This window comes from Benincasa hispida, chromosome 9 (assembly GCF_027475165.1).
Source record: "Benincasa hispida cultivar pf3 chromosome 9, pf3_genome.v1.1, whole genome shotgun sequence".
Taxonomy (NCBI): Eukaryota; Viridiplantae; Streptophyta; class Magnoliopsida; order Cucurbitales; family Cucurbitaceae; genus Benincasa; species Benincasa hispida.
Window position 1 is genome coordinate 81,653,638 of NC_143486.1, and position 16,116 is coordinate 81,669,753.

Genomic DNA, 16,116 nt, shown 5'->3' on the forward strand with positions numbered 1-16,116 from the left:
AGCTTCAAGGAGAATGTTGTCCAAATTTTGGGAAAGCTTATTTACTTTGGGCAAATACGGCGAAGACTTTGCTTGTGAAATTTGGTTCGAAAGGAACCAAAGAGTTCTCCATGAAAAGTCCTTATCGTGAATTAATCGCCTTTTTTTCGAAGAACAATTGAACTCTTTGAATGGTGCTTCGGCCAAAGGGTTAATTGGGAAGAATCAGCCGTATGTGGGATTAATATAGATGAAAACAAGGTTCGCTCGGTTGCTTCCATGCTGAATTGTAAAGTTGAGAAATTACCAATGATGTATCTTGGTTTACCTTTAGAAGGATATTCCAAGAAGACATCATTTTGGCAGCCTATCATCGATAATGTCCAAGGAAAATTAGACAAATGGAAAGGTACCTTTCCCAGGAGGCAGAATCACACCATGTAATTCAGTGCTACCCAATCTTCCCACTTACTACATTCCACCTTTTTAATGCCGGAAAAGGTAATTTCAACTTTAGAAAGATCCATGAGAAAAATTTTTGGGGAAGGGCATAAAGGGGGCAAGTTGAATCACTTGGTAAAATGGGAGAAGAGTTATTAAAGATCAAAAGGATGGGGGCCTCGGCTTGGGTAGCTTGAAAACCAGAAACTTTGCTTTGCTTTCTAAATGGGCCTGGCACTCTCTTTTTCCAAGTCATTTTCAAGCTTTTCGGTGCAAGATATTTGTTTAAATTGGAGAGCTTTCATCTTCATAGATTAGATTCAATTTTCGTCCTCATCTAGATCATGAGTTCATTCTATACTTTATTATGTATCTTCTTATGTTGAGCACTGACTTTTTTCAATATTTCAATATTGAGATATGATGAGGGCACTATGGGTGTGTCGACCTAGTTGAGATATCCGAGTGCGTCTACTAATCCAATTGTCTTCTAGTTTACATGGATTAAGAGTTTTGTTTTCATATCAAAAAACAAAAAATCCTCCCACCCACAAATCTTTTGGTATAAAATATCATTCTCTTCTTTCATTCCGTTAGGAACCAAGGTAGTATGGGTTACCTTTATCCCACATCGATTAGAATGGGATAACCAACGTGGTACTCAAGTGGCTTGACTCTCTCACCTCTATAGCTGACTTTTGGGCTATGATTCTCCAAGGTGTTTAAGTACCTAACAATAGTATCGGAGCCGATTGTCAACATTCCAGAGAGAAGCACTGGCATAGGGTTCTAACCAAGTGTTTACGAGTGAAGTACTGTCGGTCTAGCCATCGGGACATCGGCTTTCCAAGGATGGGGTATTGTCAGGAACAAAGGTAGTAAGACCTACCTTTATCCCACATCGGTTAGAATGGGATGGCCAATGTGGTACTGAAGTGGCTTGGCTCTCTTACCTCAATTGTTGGCTTTGGGATATGGTTCTCCAAGGTATTTAAGTACCTATCACATTCATGCTCACAAAGTCATGACACACAACAAAAAGTTGGGAGGTGAAAAAGAAATCACATCCTTCTATTCTTCTAAGTTTTCATTTTTGTTGTATCTATTTTTCTATATATATGCTAGTGTGTATTTTGTTTCTTTACGTAGAGATGTAAAGAAGTGAAATGCAAGATCGAAACTCCTCAAATATTTGAGGTAATTTCTTAATTTATTTTCTTCTTCTTTCTCTTCATTGTCTCGCCTATATTTTTCTTATAGATGTGATTGTGTGGTTTTTCTTATTTCATTTTTTTAATAGGGGAATGAAGATAGGAATTCACCTACAAAAACTTAGTACTTCAACATCCACCACAATAACATCTTATTTAAAATCACACATGGGCTTCATTGTTGGACAATTTCTTGATGACCACCGACCATGATGATGTTAATTACAACATTTAAAATTTTAATTAAAATATATTTATTATCCATATATTTATTTTTTAAAAATTATATGAACAACTTCGACATGTGTAATTTTTTGTTCATTTTTATAATGAATTAATTGTGTATTTTAGACCAATGTTACAAGTCATAGTTAAATAAAGAATTCAAAGTTTTTATATATGTTAATATAAATAATAAAAATAAAATATTAACAAATAAGTTTTATATGCTAAATCTGAAGAACTAAAATACCCCTTTACAATTTGAAATATTATAAAAGAACTAAATAAAACCAATTTGCAAGTTCAAATGATAAAAATAAAATGCTTACAATTTTGTGGACAAAAAAAATTAAATATAGAACCGTCTCACTTCCCACATTTATACTGCTTCTTCACCAAACTTACATCTCAACCAATTCTCTTTCTCCGACCATACCATGAATCGTTCACATCTTCCCCAAGGCATCATCTTTGACTATAGAAGCATTAATTGACAACGATCTTTTCTTGGAGCTCCAGCCTCCATCGCCTTGAAATTGTTCCCAACCCTTTCAAAGATATTCACACATTGAAGGTTTATCAACTGATTTGTCCTAAATTGTGGCCTTCTCTATCTTTGTAGTCTTTCTTCTCTGCTTTTGTGCACACTTCTTTGTTTCTATATCTCGTTCTTTATTTTCTTCTCGATCAACTTCAAACTATTTGTTTTTCACCTTTTCTGCTTCGCCAAATTTCCCTTCATTCTGCCTTTTGATAGACTGTCTCATTTTCCATTTCTATTTCTATAATTTCTTTTATCTTTCCAGTTGTTGTATCTTGAAAAGATTGGGATAATGTTTTCGTTTTCTTATTCCATCTCTCCTCCCCCATTGGCCCATCAACTCATCTCAACTTTCACTACACTCTTCACTATTTCTTCACGTAAACTCTCCAATATTTTTTCACGAAAAATCTCATCAAACTCCATGGCCAAGATCGAATTGCTCTTATATCAAATTGATAGAACCCAATTATATTGAAACATAAACAATAATCAAACTACAAGATAAACAAATTAATTTGCGGTACTTGGACCCTCCTTTTTTTGAGATCATTGAATTAATGCTTAACTTCTTCAATCCTTACCCCCTCTATTTATAACCAAAATACCCTAACAACTATTCTATCCATTAATTACTAATATAGCTTCCATAACATTTCTATCTTTCTTTTCTTTGTCGTTGCCCTCCCTCTTAAGCTAGGTTTTGCATCATTTTAAAAGACGCGTCAAAAAAAGAAAGATTACACGATGAAGGTGGATCTTCCTAGCTTTGATGGCAAAATGGATGTAGAAGCTTTCTTAGATTGGATCAAGAAGGTTGAAATTTTTTTCGAATACGCCAATACCCCCAAAGATAAGAAAAAGGTAAAATTGATTGCATTTTAGTTTCAAAGAGGAGCTTCAGCTTGGTGGGATCTACTTCAAACCAACTAGAGGTATTATCACAAGGCACCAATCAAGTCTTGGCCCAAACTTCTAAGACTTGTGAAGAAAAGATTCCTCCCCCTCAACTATCAATCACTCTTGTACAATCAATACCAATTTTGTAGGCAAGGGGACCAATCTATTCTTGATTACACTGAAGAATTTCACCGATTGGGGGCTAGAAACAATCTTCCCGAAATCGAGCAACAACTTATCTCAAGATTCATCCTTGGCTTATGAGAAGATATTAATTAAAGAAGTTCTCAAGTTACATCCAGTAGCCTATTTGCCTGACACCATTACCTTAGCCGCCACCATTGAGGAAAGTCAGGAGGCAAAACACCTAAAAACATACCAAAGAAGACAGAATTGGGAGCAGCAACAACCGTCCTTTTGTAGAGCAGAGCAATCTAAAACAACCGATCAAGCTTCTTCTTTGAGTCAACAAGCCAAGAAAGCTGACACTATCCAAGCAATCGAAGCCTAAGCCTGCTGAGACCACCTCAAACAGGAAGAATGTGAATCCTTACAATCGACTAACTCCAAGAAAGTGTTCCCGTTGTGGACAACAAGGACAATTCTCGAATGTGTACTCAACGAAGGACTGTAGCCATCCAAGAAAAAGATGATTTTATAGGGGATGATTGTGCGGATGACAAAGACATTGAACCAAACGATGGAGATCAATTATCTTGTGTTCTTCAACGCGTTCTCCTCACACCTAAGTCTGAAAACCACCCCAATGCCATTTTCTATTTCGCACTCATTGCACCATCAATGGTCAGCTGCGTCGAGTAATTATTGACGGTGGAAGAAGTGAAAACATCGTGTCAAAAAAGTTGACCAATGCTCTTAATCTAAAGGCTGAGGCTCATCCAAATCCTTATAAGGTCAACTGGATCAAAAAAGGGGGAGAGGCAACAATTCAATAAACTTGCACAGTCTCTATCTCAATAGGTAACATTTACCAAGATCAAATCACTTGTGACGTCTTAGAAATGGACGTCAATCGCTTTTGGGCAGGCCGTGGCAGTATGACAACAATACTCTTCACAATGGTCGCGACAATACCTACGAATTTACGTGGATGGGCAAGAAAGTGGTCCTCCTCCCTCTAGCTAAGTATGAAAACAACAAAAAACTATCTTCTAATCCTAAAAAACCACTTTTTTTCCTGACTGCTGGTAAAGATTTCATACAAAAAAATAATATGAATCCAATAGCTTTCATAGTTAATCAAGATACTTTTGATACCCCATCGCTTCCACTCTAGATCCTCGAATTTTCCAGCTTTTAAAAGACTTTCCTACTCTAATAGAAGAACCTAAATCCCTCCCTCCCCCTCAAAATATACATCACCACATAGATCTTATTCCTAGAAGTTTGTTACCAAATCTACCCCACTACAGAATGAGCCCCAAAGAGTATGCAGCCTTACATGAACAAATCCAAACTCTTTTAGATAAAGGCCACATACAACCAAGCCCTAGTCTGTGGGTCGTCCCTGCCCTTCTAGCACCAAAAAAGGACGGGTCTTGGAGACTTTGTGTTGACAGCCAGGCCATTAATAAAATAACAATCAAATATAGGTTCCCTATGCCCTGTTTGTCCGACCTATTGGATCAACTAAGAGGAGCCACACTTTTTTCCAAAATAGATCTTAAGAGCAGATACCACCAAACACGAATACGGCCAAATGATGAGTGGAAAACAACTTTTAAGACCCATTAGGTCCTATTCGCATGATTAGTTATGTCTTTTGGTCTCTCTAATGCACCAAGCACGTTTATGAGACTTATGAATCAAATTTTGTTACCTTTTTCGATTAAGTTTGTCGGATGACATCCTAATTTATAGTCCTAATTATAAGGCACACTTAGAACACCTACATTCTGTTTTTATACTGTTTTAAAGGAACATGTCTTATACATCAAACTTTAAAAAAATGCTCGTCTTCAAATTAAATTGTATTTTTTAGGCTTCTTAATAAGTTCACAAGGTATTAAAGTAGATCCTAGGAAAATCCAAGCTATCATTGATTGGCCACAACCTAAATCAATCAAAGAAATCCAAAGTTTTCTAGGCTTAGCATCATTTTACCAAAAATTTATCAGAAATTTCAGTACAATGCAACCCCATTAACTGCTTGTTTAAAAGCTAATACCCCCTTTACTCGGACTAATGATCAAACAAAATGCTTTTCTAAATTAAAAGAAGTTCTTAGTTCAATACCAGTTTTGGGTTTTCCAAACTTTAACAAACCTTTTGAAGTCACTGTAGATGCCTAAGGGATTGGAATAGGTGCTGTTTTAAGCCAAGACAAACACTCCGTACAATATTTTAGTGAAAAATTGAGCCCCTCCAGACAAAAAAGGTCTACTTATGAATAGGAACTCTATTCCCTTGTTAGGTCTCTTAAGCGGTGGGAACATTATCTCTTAGGCAGAGAATTTGTATTACTAACTGATCATTTTTCTTTTAAGTTTTTACATTCTCAAAAAGAAGGAAGCCGAATGCATGCCCGGTGGATTCAGTTACTCCAACATTTTGATTTCGTCATAAAACATGCACCAGGTAAGGTAAATAAAGTGGCAGACGCTCTGAGCAGAAAAGGTACACATCTAACCCTACTTCAAGGAGAAATCATAGCTTTTGACCATCTGCCTGAACTTTATGCCACTGATCTAGATTTTCAAAACATTTAGCAAGCATGTTCAAGTCATGTTCCAGCTAAAGATTTCCATATTTTTTATGGTTTCTTATTCAAAAATAAGACCTTATGCGTCCCACAAACGTCACTCCGCGAGTCCTTACTAAAAGAAGCACATGAAGGGGGCCTTGCAGGCCATTTTGGCCGAGATAAAACCATAGCATTACTCTCTTCAAAAAAATTCGGCCACAACTCAAAAGAGATGTTGCTAATTTTGTCAAAAGATGTTACATTTGCCAATCCTCGAAGGGATCAAGTTCTAACCAAGGACTCTACACCACATTACCTATACCCAATAACATTTGGGAAGACCTTTCCATGGACTTTGTCCTTGGTTTACCTAAAACCCAACAAGGGTATGACTCGGACCTAGTAATAGTGGGCTGCTTTAGCAAAATGGCACATTTTTTAGCTTGCAAAAAGACTAATGATGCATCAAATGTTTCTAATCTTTTTTTCAGGGAAATTGTTCCACTTCATGGAATATCCAAAAGCATAGTATCCAATAGATATGTCAAATTCATGAGTCATTTCCGGCGGTCTCTTTGGAAAAGATTTGGCACAAACCTCCTATTTAGCACAATGAGCCATCCACAAATTGATGGACAAACAGAGGTTACAAATCGGACCCTTCGTAACCTTCTAAGATGCTTAAGTGGGGACAAACCACGCCAATGGGACCTTTCCTTAGCTCAAGCCGAGCTTGCATTCAATAATATGGTCAACCGTTCAACAGGGAAGTGCCCATTTGAAATTGTTTATACTCATGTACCTAGATTAACATTAGACATCGCTAATATACCTATTTCTGTTGATCTCAATGTGGAGGCAAGCATAATGTCCAACCAGATAAAGAAAATTCATGAAGTTCATCAGCACCTCAAAACAAGCAATTCAACATACAAATCTAAAGAAGATGAATACAAACGAGCTGTAGAATTCCAGACTTCCTACAGGCTACCATTCCAAACTAACAGACAAGAAGATTGGACCATTTCCTATCCTAGAAAGACTTGCGCAAAACGCCTACAAGATTGATCTACCTCCCACAATGAAGATCAGCAATACATTCAACATAGCTGACATATTCCCTTATCACGCTCAAGACCAATTTCAACCAGCTGCTTAGGTCATTAAACTAACTTACTGAAGATAAAGATTCCCCCCTCCCCCATAGCACCTATTATATATAGTAACTATAGATTATTAATATTAAATTTAAAATTTCACATCAAAATTATTTTAAATTAATGAATATACATTAACACCAAAGACTAAAAGTGTACTTAGTGAAAAATTAAATGTTAACAGTATAAATTTTGAAACCTAGGGACCAAATTGAAATAAAACTCAAATGTCAAGGATAAAATTATAATATTTTAAAACTCATAGACTAAATTGAAATCAAACTTCAAAACTTAAAAGACTAAAAGTGAAACATTTTGAAACATAGGAACCAAATTGGAACTCGACCAAAAAGAAATCTTCCCTAAAATATAATATATGAACAACTATACATATACATACATATTTAGAGGGGAAAAAACTTCTGAAGAGAGATAAGAAATAACTAAAAATCTAACTCAGCATTGACGGGATAAGAATGAGTATTCACTCTTCCCCCTTTATTGAATGTCTTTTTCCAGGAAGACACCCTTTTGAGGTCGGGGAAACCTACCACGTGTTTTGAACTATGGTGTGTAATAATCTTCTCAGGACTTTCAACCTCTCTCGGGTCTTTCCTTAAAGCAGCTCTAGTGGCTTTCTTCAACTAATTTCTGAAAATTTTCTTTGATGGTAGGCTAAAGTTATACGGTACAATGCAGTGCTGACCATTATTTGGAAGCTTTGAGTTGAAAGGAATGCGAGGATTTTTCAAGGGGATGAAACATCTGATGATGTTTTTTTTCTTTTTTTTCGTTTTGTTTCTTTTTTCACTTTCTTGTAGTGTTCAGATTTTTTAGCATTCATTTATTTATGAAAAATTCTAAGAAAAAAGTTGGTGATTGAGTTATAAGGATTTTTTAAATTATGGTTTTTCTTAGATTTGCGCCCAATTGGAAATCATTTTCTAATCCCCTAGGCTCTTGAGGGATGCTCATCTCCTCTTTGATGAATAAACACGTCTCATTTCTTCTAAAAGAGAGATACAATTCATTGATAAATGAAAAGGCACTACGACTTGAAAATTATAATTGAAAATGATTTTACTACTAAAATAAGTAATCTTAGAAATTTTGGTGGTGAGAAATATTAACCAAAAATATATATATATATATATATATATATAAAAATGTGTGAGGGTCAAATTTGCAATGAAGTGAAGATAACTTTGACCATGTAGAACCAGAACAACTTCATGAATTATTTTACGCAGTAAGATTTTTCCCCATTCCATCAGGATTTGTGGTCCAAGCTCATTTTTGTTTTGCAATTCGCTTCTCCAAGAGCTCCACTCTCTTTTAATGTCTCACAATCAACATCTTCGATTTCAATTTAAAATTTTAAAAAATAAAAATAATCCTAATATAAAAATGGCATATTCTAAAAGCAGCATTGGTAAAATACCTTCCCTAGATAAGCCCAGGCTCCAGCTAGAGATCCATCTAACTGCAATGCCCTAATAAAAGCATGTTGCTTTAACGCATCATGGTTAGAGATGCATCCCATTGCCACCCAAAATTCATGATTGTCACCCTCGAGCATCAAGGCCCCTAATGTCATCTTTTCAGATATCTGCCTGGCAAGAAAAGATGGCAATCAAGAAAACGAACATCCAAAAAATATGGTGGCATCAAAAGAATACAGAGCAAATAGATGCAATACCAGGAATTGAATCCAGACCCAGAATCATCATTCAAAGATGAAATAATATCTAAAGTAATAGCAATATCTGTGTAAATGTTAGCTTCCCACGGAGCCAAGTGCAGAGCTTGCTGATAGGAACATTTGGCAGAAAATAAAGCCAAACAGCGGGTCTGCTTCCAGGCAAGGATAGAAGTTCTAAAGGATTCTGAGCATTGTTCCCAGTCCTCTTCCATCCATGGATAACATTTCGCATACGTATGCTAAAAAGGACAACATAATTCACATCACACACTATGTCATGTTAGTATACAAATATAATGGAGCATTGTACGCAAATACTAGCATTGGAACAATGTTTGTGAAGGTTTCTATGGTTTACACCTTTGAGGCTTGCCTTAGGGAGGGATCAAACTTTTAGCTTCAAAACTTATGGATCATAAGAAATTTACACCTATAGATGAACATGAAGCCAGACTCAGTATCTTAAGCATGAGACCACTAAAGTGAAGTAGCCACTAGAGCTTAAGCACGAGAGGCAAAAAAACAACAATTTGTGTGAGCCACACACTAGAAAATATAGGTGATTCTTTTATGTAAAATAATTCATGAAAAAAAAATAAAAAAGTTAAAGAGGTTTTCTAAGAAATTATTAGGAAAAAAAAGGATTTCAAAGAATATATTTTAATTCTTTACCAACAAAAAATAAATAAATAAAAATAAGAACTGTTTTTAGAAAAGCGCCCTGAATGGCTAAAGCATGTGGGCCTAATTAAGGGCTGGTGAGTGTTTCTTTAGAAGTGCACAAGTTAATGTTTATATGAATAATAATAATGATTTGTTATTGATAAAAATATTTTTAAAATATTTAGAATACTAAAAGTCAAAAACAGAATGAGTTGTAGTCCAGTCCCTTAGTGCTTTTACCATTAAACACCAAAAATAAACATTTAAATGATGTTTTAATACCTTTATTCAAGTGATAATTAATAATATTTATTCTTCTTTTAAAATTTTATAAAACTGTTATGTTCAGTGACTGCTAATAATATATTTTCAGGTTTTTATTTTTTATGTTTTATTTTTAGGATTTTATGAGGCCTATACCTCATACTGCCTCAAAAGTAAGCCCCTCTTCAAGAATAAAAACTCCCAAGTTTACCTTGAGCCTTCGAACGCATTGGTGGGAATCGGGAACTGTAGCCCTTAAAAGGTAGGGGTGTTCATAAGAACTCTGAAAACCGATCCAACAGATAGAAACCAACCAAATTAGTGGCGGTCGGACAGTATAAAGTGAGTGGCTGTCGAAAGTCGGTTTTTACAAAGAAATTTTCATTATAGCGACCGAGGTCAAAGAGAACACTGTCATTAAAAAAAAAATTGAAATCTGTACAATCAAATAATAATTGAAGAGGTTTTGGTGAAAACTATGGGCGCCCATGGTTTTTTCAAAACCCAATGTTGGTTTTTTTTTTTTTTTAATGAAAACAGCAACTTTCATTGAGAAAGAACGAAAGAATACACAAGCATCCAAAAACCAAACCCACAGAAAAGGGTAGGCTCCCACTACAAGAAAGGACCCCAATTATACAAAATCATGCCTAAAGGATAGTTACAAAAAGCCTTCAACATCAAAGTCCAATAAGAAACATGAAACCGAATAAGAGACCATATTTCTCTAGAATCCCTCTCAACCCTAAACACCCTACTATTCATCTCACCCCACAACACCCAAATAATAGCACAAACACAAGCACATCAAAGAAACCGGCCTCTCTCCCCAAATGACGGTTTGAGGAGGAACTCCTCAATCATATCTTTAACATCTCTGTGTCAAGCCCACAACATGCCAAACGTCAAGGAAAAAAAAACCCCGAACATAGCTCGTAAAATCACAATGCCAAAGACTATGGTCCAAGTCTTCCTCCACCTTCCGACAAAGAATACATCAAAAAGGTCCAACCATCAGCGACAACTTCCTCACAAGCCTATCCGACGTATTAAGACGGCCATGAAGAACCCGCCAAGTAAATAACCTCACCTTTCTAGGAACCTTAATCCTCCACAACGATGAAAAGACTGACTCACCAAGAGGAGAAGGGTTAACCAAACACTAAAAGGACTTAGACGAGAACCCTTCCAAAGGATTAAGGCTCCAAAATCTCACATCTCTCCTCCTATGACAAAAGAGATGACTCTCAAGAAGAGAAATGAGAGACACCACGTCCATCATTTCCCTACCAGAAAGAGACTGACGGAACTTGAAGGAAAATGTACAAGGGCTCCCACTCCAAACAAGAAAATTTGTCACAAAATGGTTTTTAAAAGAAGACAGATGATACAATCGAGAAATAACCCATAGAGAAGTCTCTCCCCCACTCAGTGATCTTCCCAGAAGTACGTCTCTCTCCCTTGGACCCAACGAGCAAAGACAGGGAGCTCTTTCAAGATATCTTTCCAAAGATTCTGGTAGGTGTCTTTAATCCCTTTGTCCAACCACTCAAAAGTGCGAGGTCCATATTTACTAACAATAATCCTACACCAAAGAGAATTGGACTCAACGGAAAAACGCCACAGCCACCTAGCTATAAAGGGTTTTGCTACAATCCCTAAGATTCCCAATTTCTAATCCCCCCAAAGAAACTGGTTTTTCGATAACCTCCCATCTAATAAGGTGCGAGCCTTTTCCTTTTCCTTCATCAATCCCTTCCCAAAGGAGGTCACACATCAATCTTTCCAAACACTTGCAAACCTCGCTCAGGGCTCTAAATAGAGAAAAAAAATAAACTGGAATGCCACTCAAGATAGACTTAATCAAAGTAAGATGGCCCACTTTAGAAAAGAAACTCTTTCTCCAAGAAGCCAGCTTACTACGAATTTTTTTTTTTTAAAGACCCTACTCTGTGGGTTTTTTTTTTTTTTTTTGAACAAGAAACAACCCACTTCATAAGATAATGAAAGGGTCGGACCAACCTCCAACCACTTTAATGCCCCCGTTTGGGTTACAAGCTCGCACTACTTAGCTCGACACCTACTGCAAACTTTATCCATCACAGGGTCCCATAAGGAGACATTCTTCGAGTTATTCCCAAGAGGAAGGCTCGGGTAAGAAGAGGGAAGGCTACCCACCTCGCACCCAATACACTCCGCCCACCTTCTAATCTTGTCCTCCTCACAATTGATACCCCCAAGACACAACACTTACCCCTGTTAATCTTCAGACCCGACATCTCCTCAAAAAAGGCGAGAACATAATTTAGCATAAAAAACGAATTAACACTTCCAAAGCAAAAGAAGAGAGTATCATTTGCAAACTGAAGATGGGAAAGGACCACCCTATCTTGCCCACTTCAAAGGGCTCAATGGTACCACCTTCGACACATTTACTCACCAACTTGCTTAAGACATCCACAACAAGGAGAAAAAGAAAAGGGGAAGGGGAAAAGGGATCCTCTTGCCTCAGACCTCCCTTTAGGGCTCCCATTGATGAGAAAGGAATAGCTCACATTCCTCACACAACCTCACATCCCATGCGCCACTTATAACCAAAACCTTTCCTCTCTAAAACCTTATCCAAGAAGTTCCAGTCAACATGGTCATAAGCTTTTTCAAAATCGATTTGAAACAGCACCCCTTCCTTCTTACCAGCTCTACAGTCCTCTGTCGCGTCATTAGCTATAAGGGTTTGATCCAAAATTTGCCTTCCTACCACAAAAGCCCCTTGCACCTCTAAGATGGTCAATGAAAGCACCCTCTTTAATCAATTTGCCAAAACTTTTGCAAGAATTTTGTACACACTCGTGATAAGATTAGTCACAGACTCCTTCTTTGGAATCAAACAAATGTAAGTTTCAACCAATGAGTTATTTAGGACTCCCCTTTCGTAAAACTCCTGAAAGACTTTGACCTTCACAAGGGACCAGTTCTCTTGATAAAAGGCCATAGTAAATCCATCCGGCCCGAAGATTTTGATCTGTCACTCCCAAAAATAGCCATTTTAATCGCCTTGACAATAAAAGGCCAAGACAATCTCTCCTTATCCCCTTCAAAAATCGGGCTCCAATCAATCCCTTCAACAAAGGGGTTTAGCCGAAACCTCCCGACCATACAACTTAGAGAAAAAACCGATAGCTTCCTCCTCAATCTCTTTTTCCTCCTTTAAGTACTCCCCTGAGTCACTGCCAAGGGCCCAATTCTATTCCTACTCTTCCGGCCACTCGCCACTCTATGGAAAAGTGAGGTACTGCAATCCCCATCCCTGGCCCATGCCAACTAATGTTGGTTTTCTTAAAATCAAGGTTGGTTTTCTCAATAACACTTATGCTTTCAAAAGATATTAATTTTTTAAGATCAATTTTACTCTTTTCAAATCTCACACGATTCCATTTTCCAATTCCTTTCTCTCTCTTCCTCTCCCTCTTCTCTGTTCTTTCTCCACCTCTCCCTTTTCTCCACTCTCTAACTCTCCTCTTTTCCCTTCTTTGTCTCTCTGTATCTCTCTTCTCTCACCCTCTAACTCTTTTTCTTTCCCTCTTTTCTTGCCGTCTATCTTTTTTCCTCTTTCCACCGATCATCCTCACCACCACCGTGGTCGTGCTAATGCCACCGTTCACTTTGTATCTTCTCTTGCCTCTTTCTTAATTTTTTCGTTTTTTTCTCTCGATCCCCTTCTTCTTTTTACTTTATTATTTGTTTCTTTTTTCTTCTTCCCTCTTTTTTTTGTTCAATTCTGATGGGAGACAAGAAACCGACGAAAATCGACCAACCGACCATGTAGATGGGCAGTTGGCATCACCAATATTTAAAAATTAGTGGTTAACACCGGTTATAGCCAAAAATCGACACCGACCGACCAATGAACACCCCTATTAACAAGGACTTTCCCATTACATAACTTCAAACAAAAACAATATCACTTGGCTAGAAACTTTAAGATAGCTATATATACCTGAATATCTCCAAGCAACTTCCAGATACACGATGAGTTTCCAGCTAAATGAGTACTTCCTTTTGCAACTTTAGATGCTTCCTAGAATCAATAAAATAAATCTAGTAACAAAAGAAAGCAAGTTAAAGGGGATTATCTCATAAATACAAGATAACAAACCTCTAATAGGAAGGATGCCCATTTAAATGCCCCCCTATTAATGTACTCCTTTGCCAAACCAAGAAGCCCTGAGGAGAGCCCAAATTGTGCAGTAATACTTTTAGGTGATTTCTCTAGAGCTTGCTGAAAGTGTTCAACTCCCTTTTCAAATTTGTTAAGCATCATGACCAAATAAAATGAGTAACTTGGGAAACAAATGAGAAGTTGCAAAAGCATATAAATCTCTGATTGAATAAAGAAACACAATTTCAAGGAAATCCAAATATACTAAATCCATGCAGAGCCAACTCACCATATAGTTTCCAAAGCATTCAAAGTCATACATTGGGTTTCAAGAGGCAACAAAAATATTTTGTTCATTTACTTAAATGCTCAAACCAACAACAATGTATATCTTCAACAATCCTGCCCCAATTCTAGATATCTTCATAAAAGAAGAAAAAGAAATGAATACTAAGGCAGGTTCATCAGGGAGAGCTAGCCAACGCATTCTCCAGGAAACTACCATAGTATCATACACACAGACGAACAAAAGGTACCGCAGAAATGATTGGAAGAATGCAACCTATAAATAAAAGTATAGCAGACAACTAGACAAGTCTTACCTTTTTGAACAAACCAAGCATCAAGAAGATGTTTCCACTCTCAACCCAAGCGAGAATTCTATCTCCTTCAATTTCAATCGCCCGTGCATAAGACTGTTAGAAGGACAAACAATGTAGGCTTTAATGATAACTATCTGACTTCCTAAAAGAAGAGAAAATTAACTCTGTTCATGAAAATTAAAAGTTCCATTGGTGAAATAAACTACCTTAATTGCAGCAGTAAACCTGCCAAGTCGCTGATATGCAAGACCCAGGGCCTAAAACAAGTAGGTTATTCAATATTAGCTGGACTAGACAAGTACAATGGAAGTTAATGTTCACAAAAATTAAGCTTACTTCCCATAAATCAGCACAATGAGGATATCCTCGAATTGCATGCTGAAGACTTAAGACAGCTTCAGTCCATTTCTTTTGATAAACCTGCCAATTGACCAGTAGAACAATAGAGCTAGGAAAATTTTGATTGTAAATTTCATTTGAAATTTTACATTTTTACGATTGAAGGCATGAGGTGGATCATTAATTTATGATTAGTTACATTCATTATAAATCTTTCTCATTAAAAAATTGAAAATCATTTCTGGAATCAAAAGGGTGGTGATGAATGATGCTCAACAATACCGAGATGACTGATAGAATAGAAGAATGATAACAGAGAGACAGCAGGCAAAAGTTCAGAACCTGCAAATAGCCCAACCTCCGGAAAGCCCAGAAGGCCCTGGGTGACTCAGAGGAAGCCTCTTTGCATACAGCAATCTCTAAACTCTCCTTTCCTTCGTGATGCAACAGATCGCACAAGGCTTCCTGGTTATAATCATCGGTGAGTACATAATTAAAACTGATACAGACGAAGCAATAGACCAGGTAAACTAGGAGGAAAGACGCACTCCAGAATGGAAATCGTCGACATCGAGACTGACAGCTCTTTGGTAGCACTTGAGAGCCCTTTCAATATCGACAGAAAATGTGGCGTAATAATGCCCGAGATATTTGAAAGCGGCAGCATTCCTAGGATCTAATTTCGCTGATTTCAGAAAATGATCCGCGGCAGCCGCCTTATCGTGGCTTCCTCCATTTTCCCACATGAAAATCCCCTGCGTTCAAGTATGCAAAATTTTGCAGTCAAGTTGGACATTGCATCATTTATGAACGGGCGGGGAGGTTGAAACCATTATGTGCGAAAATTACGAGTTTGAAATGGGATGAGGGATCATCTGGATAAGCGTCAACTGCTTCTTCCAATTGTCTTGCTGTAATACAAGGGGTCTCCGATTCTCCTTCATGTTCTTTTTTTACCGCAACTTCTTCCTGGTTCAAAGATGAGAAGGGAGAGAGTGAAGTGAATAAAACAAGGTATCAAATGGTGAAGACCAAAAGAGAGAAGAAAGCGTGCCATTGTTGCGCCAATAACAGAAGTTGTCGTGCATCCGAGTACTAAACCCTAAACCCGCCCCCCGAAAGCTCGCTATCCTCGTTCGCGAACCAGTTCATGGAAAATAACGTGTCCTCCGCGTCCTAAACGAGCCGGAGAACATCGTCGGCACTCGCGCCTCAACCCTTCTTATGAAACT

At 37.4% G+C, this 16,116-nt stretch overlaps 1 protein-coding gene across 3 annotated transcripts in view; it reads right to left on the reverse strand.

The window, feature by feature from the left end:
- Positions 1 to 16,116, reverse strand: part of LOC120086114 (Tetratricopeptide repeat (TPR)-like superfamily protein) — a 36,931-nt gene extending 20,815 nt beyond the window's left edge. Inside the window, exons 1-12 of one of the 3 annotated variants that reach the window (XM_039042559.2) lie at positions 15,939 to 16,110; positions 15,734 to 15,853; positions 15,433 to 15,639; positions 15,227 to 15,349; positions 14,882 to 14,965; positions 14,752 to 14,802; positions 14,546 to 14,638; positions 13,941 to 14,081; positions 13,782 to 13,862; positions 9,996 to 10,067; positions 8,855 to 9,096; positions 8,597 to 8,768 (exon numbers count right to left, since the gene is read on the reverse strand). In XM_039042559.2, the coding sequence (XP_038898487.2) occupies positions 8,597 to 8,768; positions 8,855 to 9,096; positions 9,996 to 10,067; positions 13,782 to 13,862; positions 13,941 to 14,081; positions 14,546 to 14,638; positions 14,752 to 14,802; positions 14,882 to 14,965; positions 15,227 to 15,349; positions 15,433 to 15,639; positions 15,734 to 15,853; positions 15,939 to 15,941 (1,389 nt within the window). In that variant the 5' untranslated portion in view covers positions 15,942 to 16,110. Of the gene's footprint in view, positions 1 to 8,596; positions 8,769 to 8,854; positions 9,097 to 9,995; positions 10,068 to 13,781; positions 13,863 to 13,940; positions 14,082 to 14,545; positions 14,639 to 14,751; positions 14,803 to 14,881; positions 14,966 to 15,226; positions 15,350 to 15,432; positions 15,640 to 15,733; positions 15,854 to 15,938 lie in introns of all 3 variants that reach the window. The other 2 variants (XM_039042560.2, XM_039042561.2) reach the window with 2 other exon arrangements.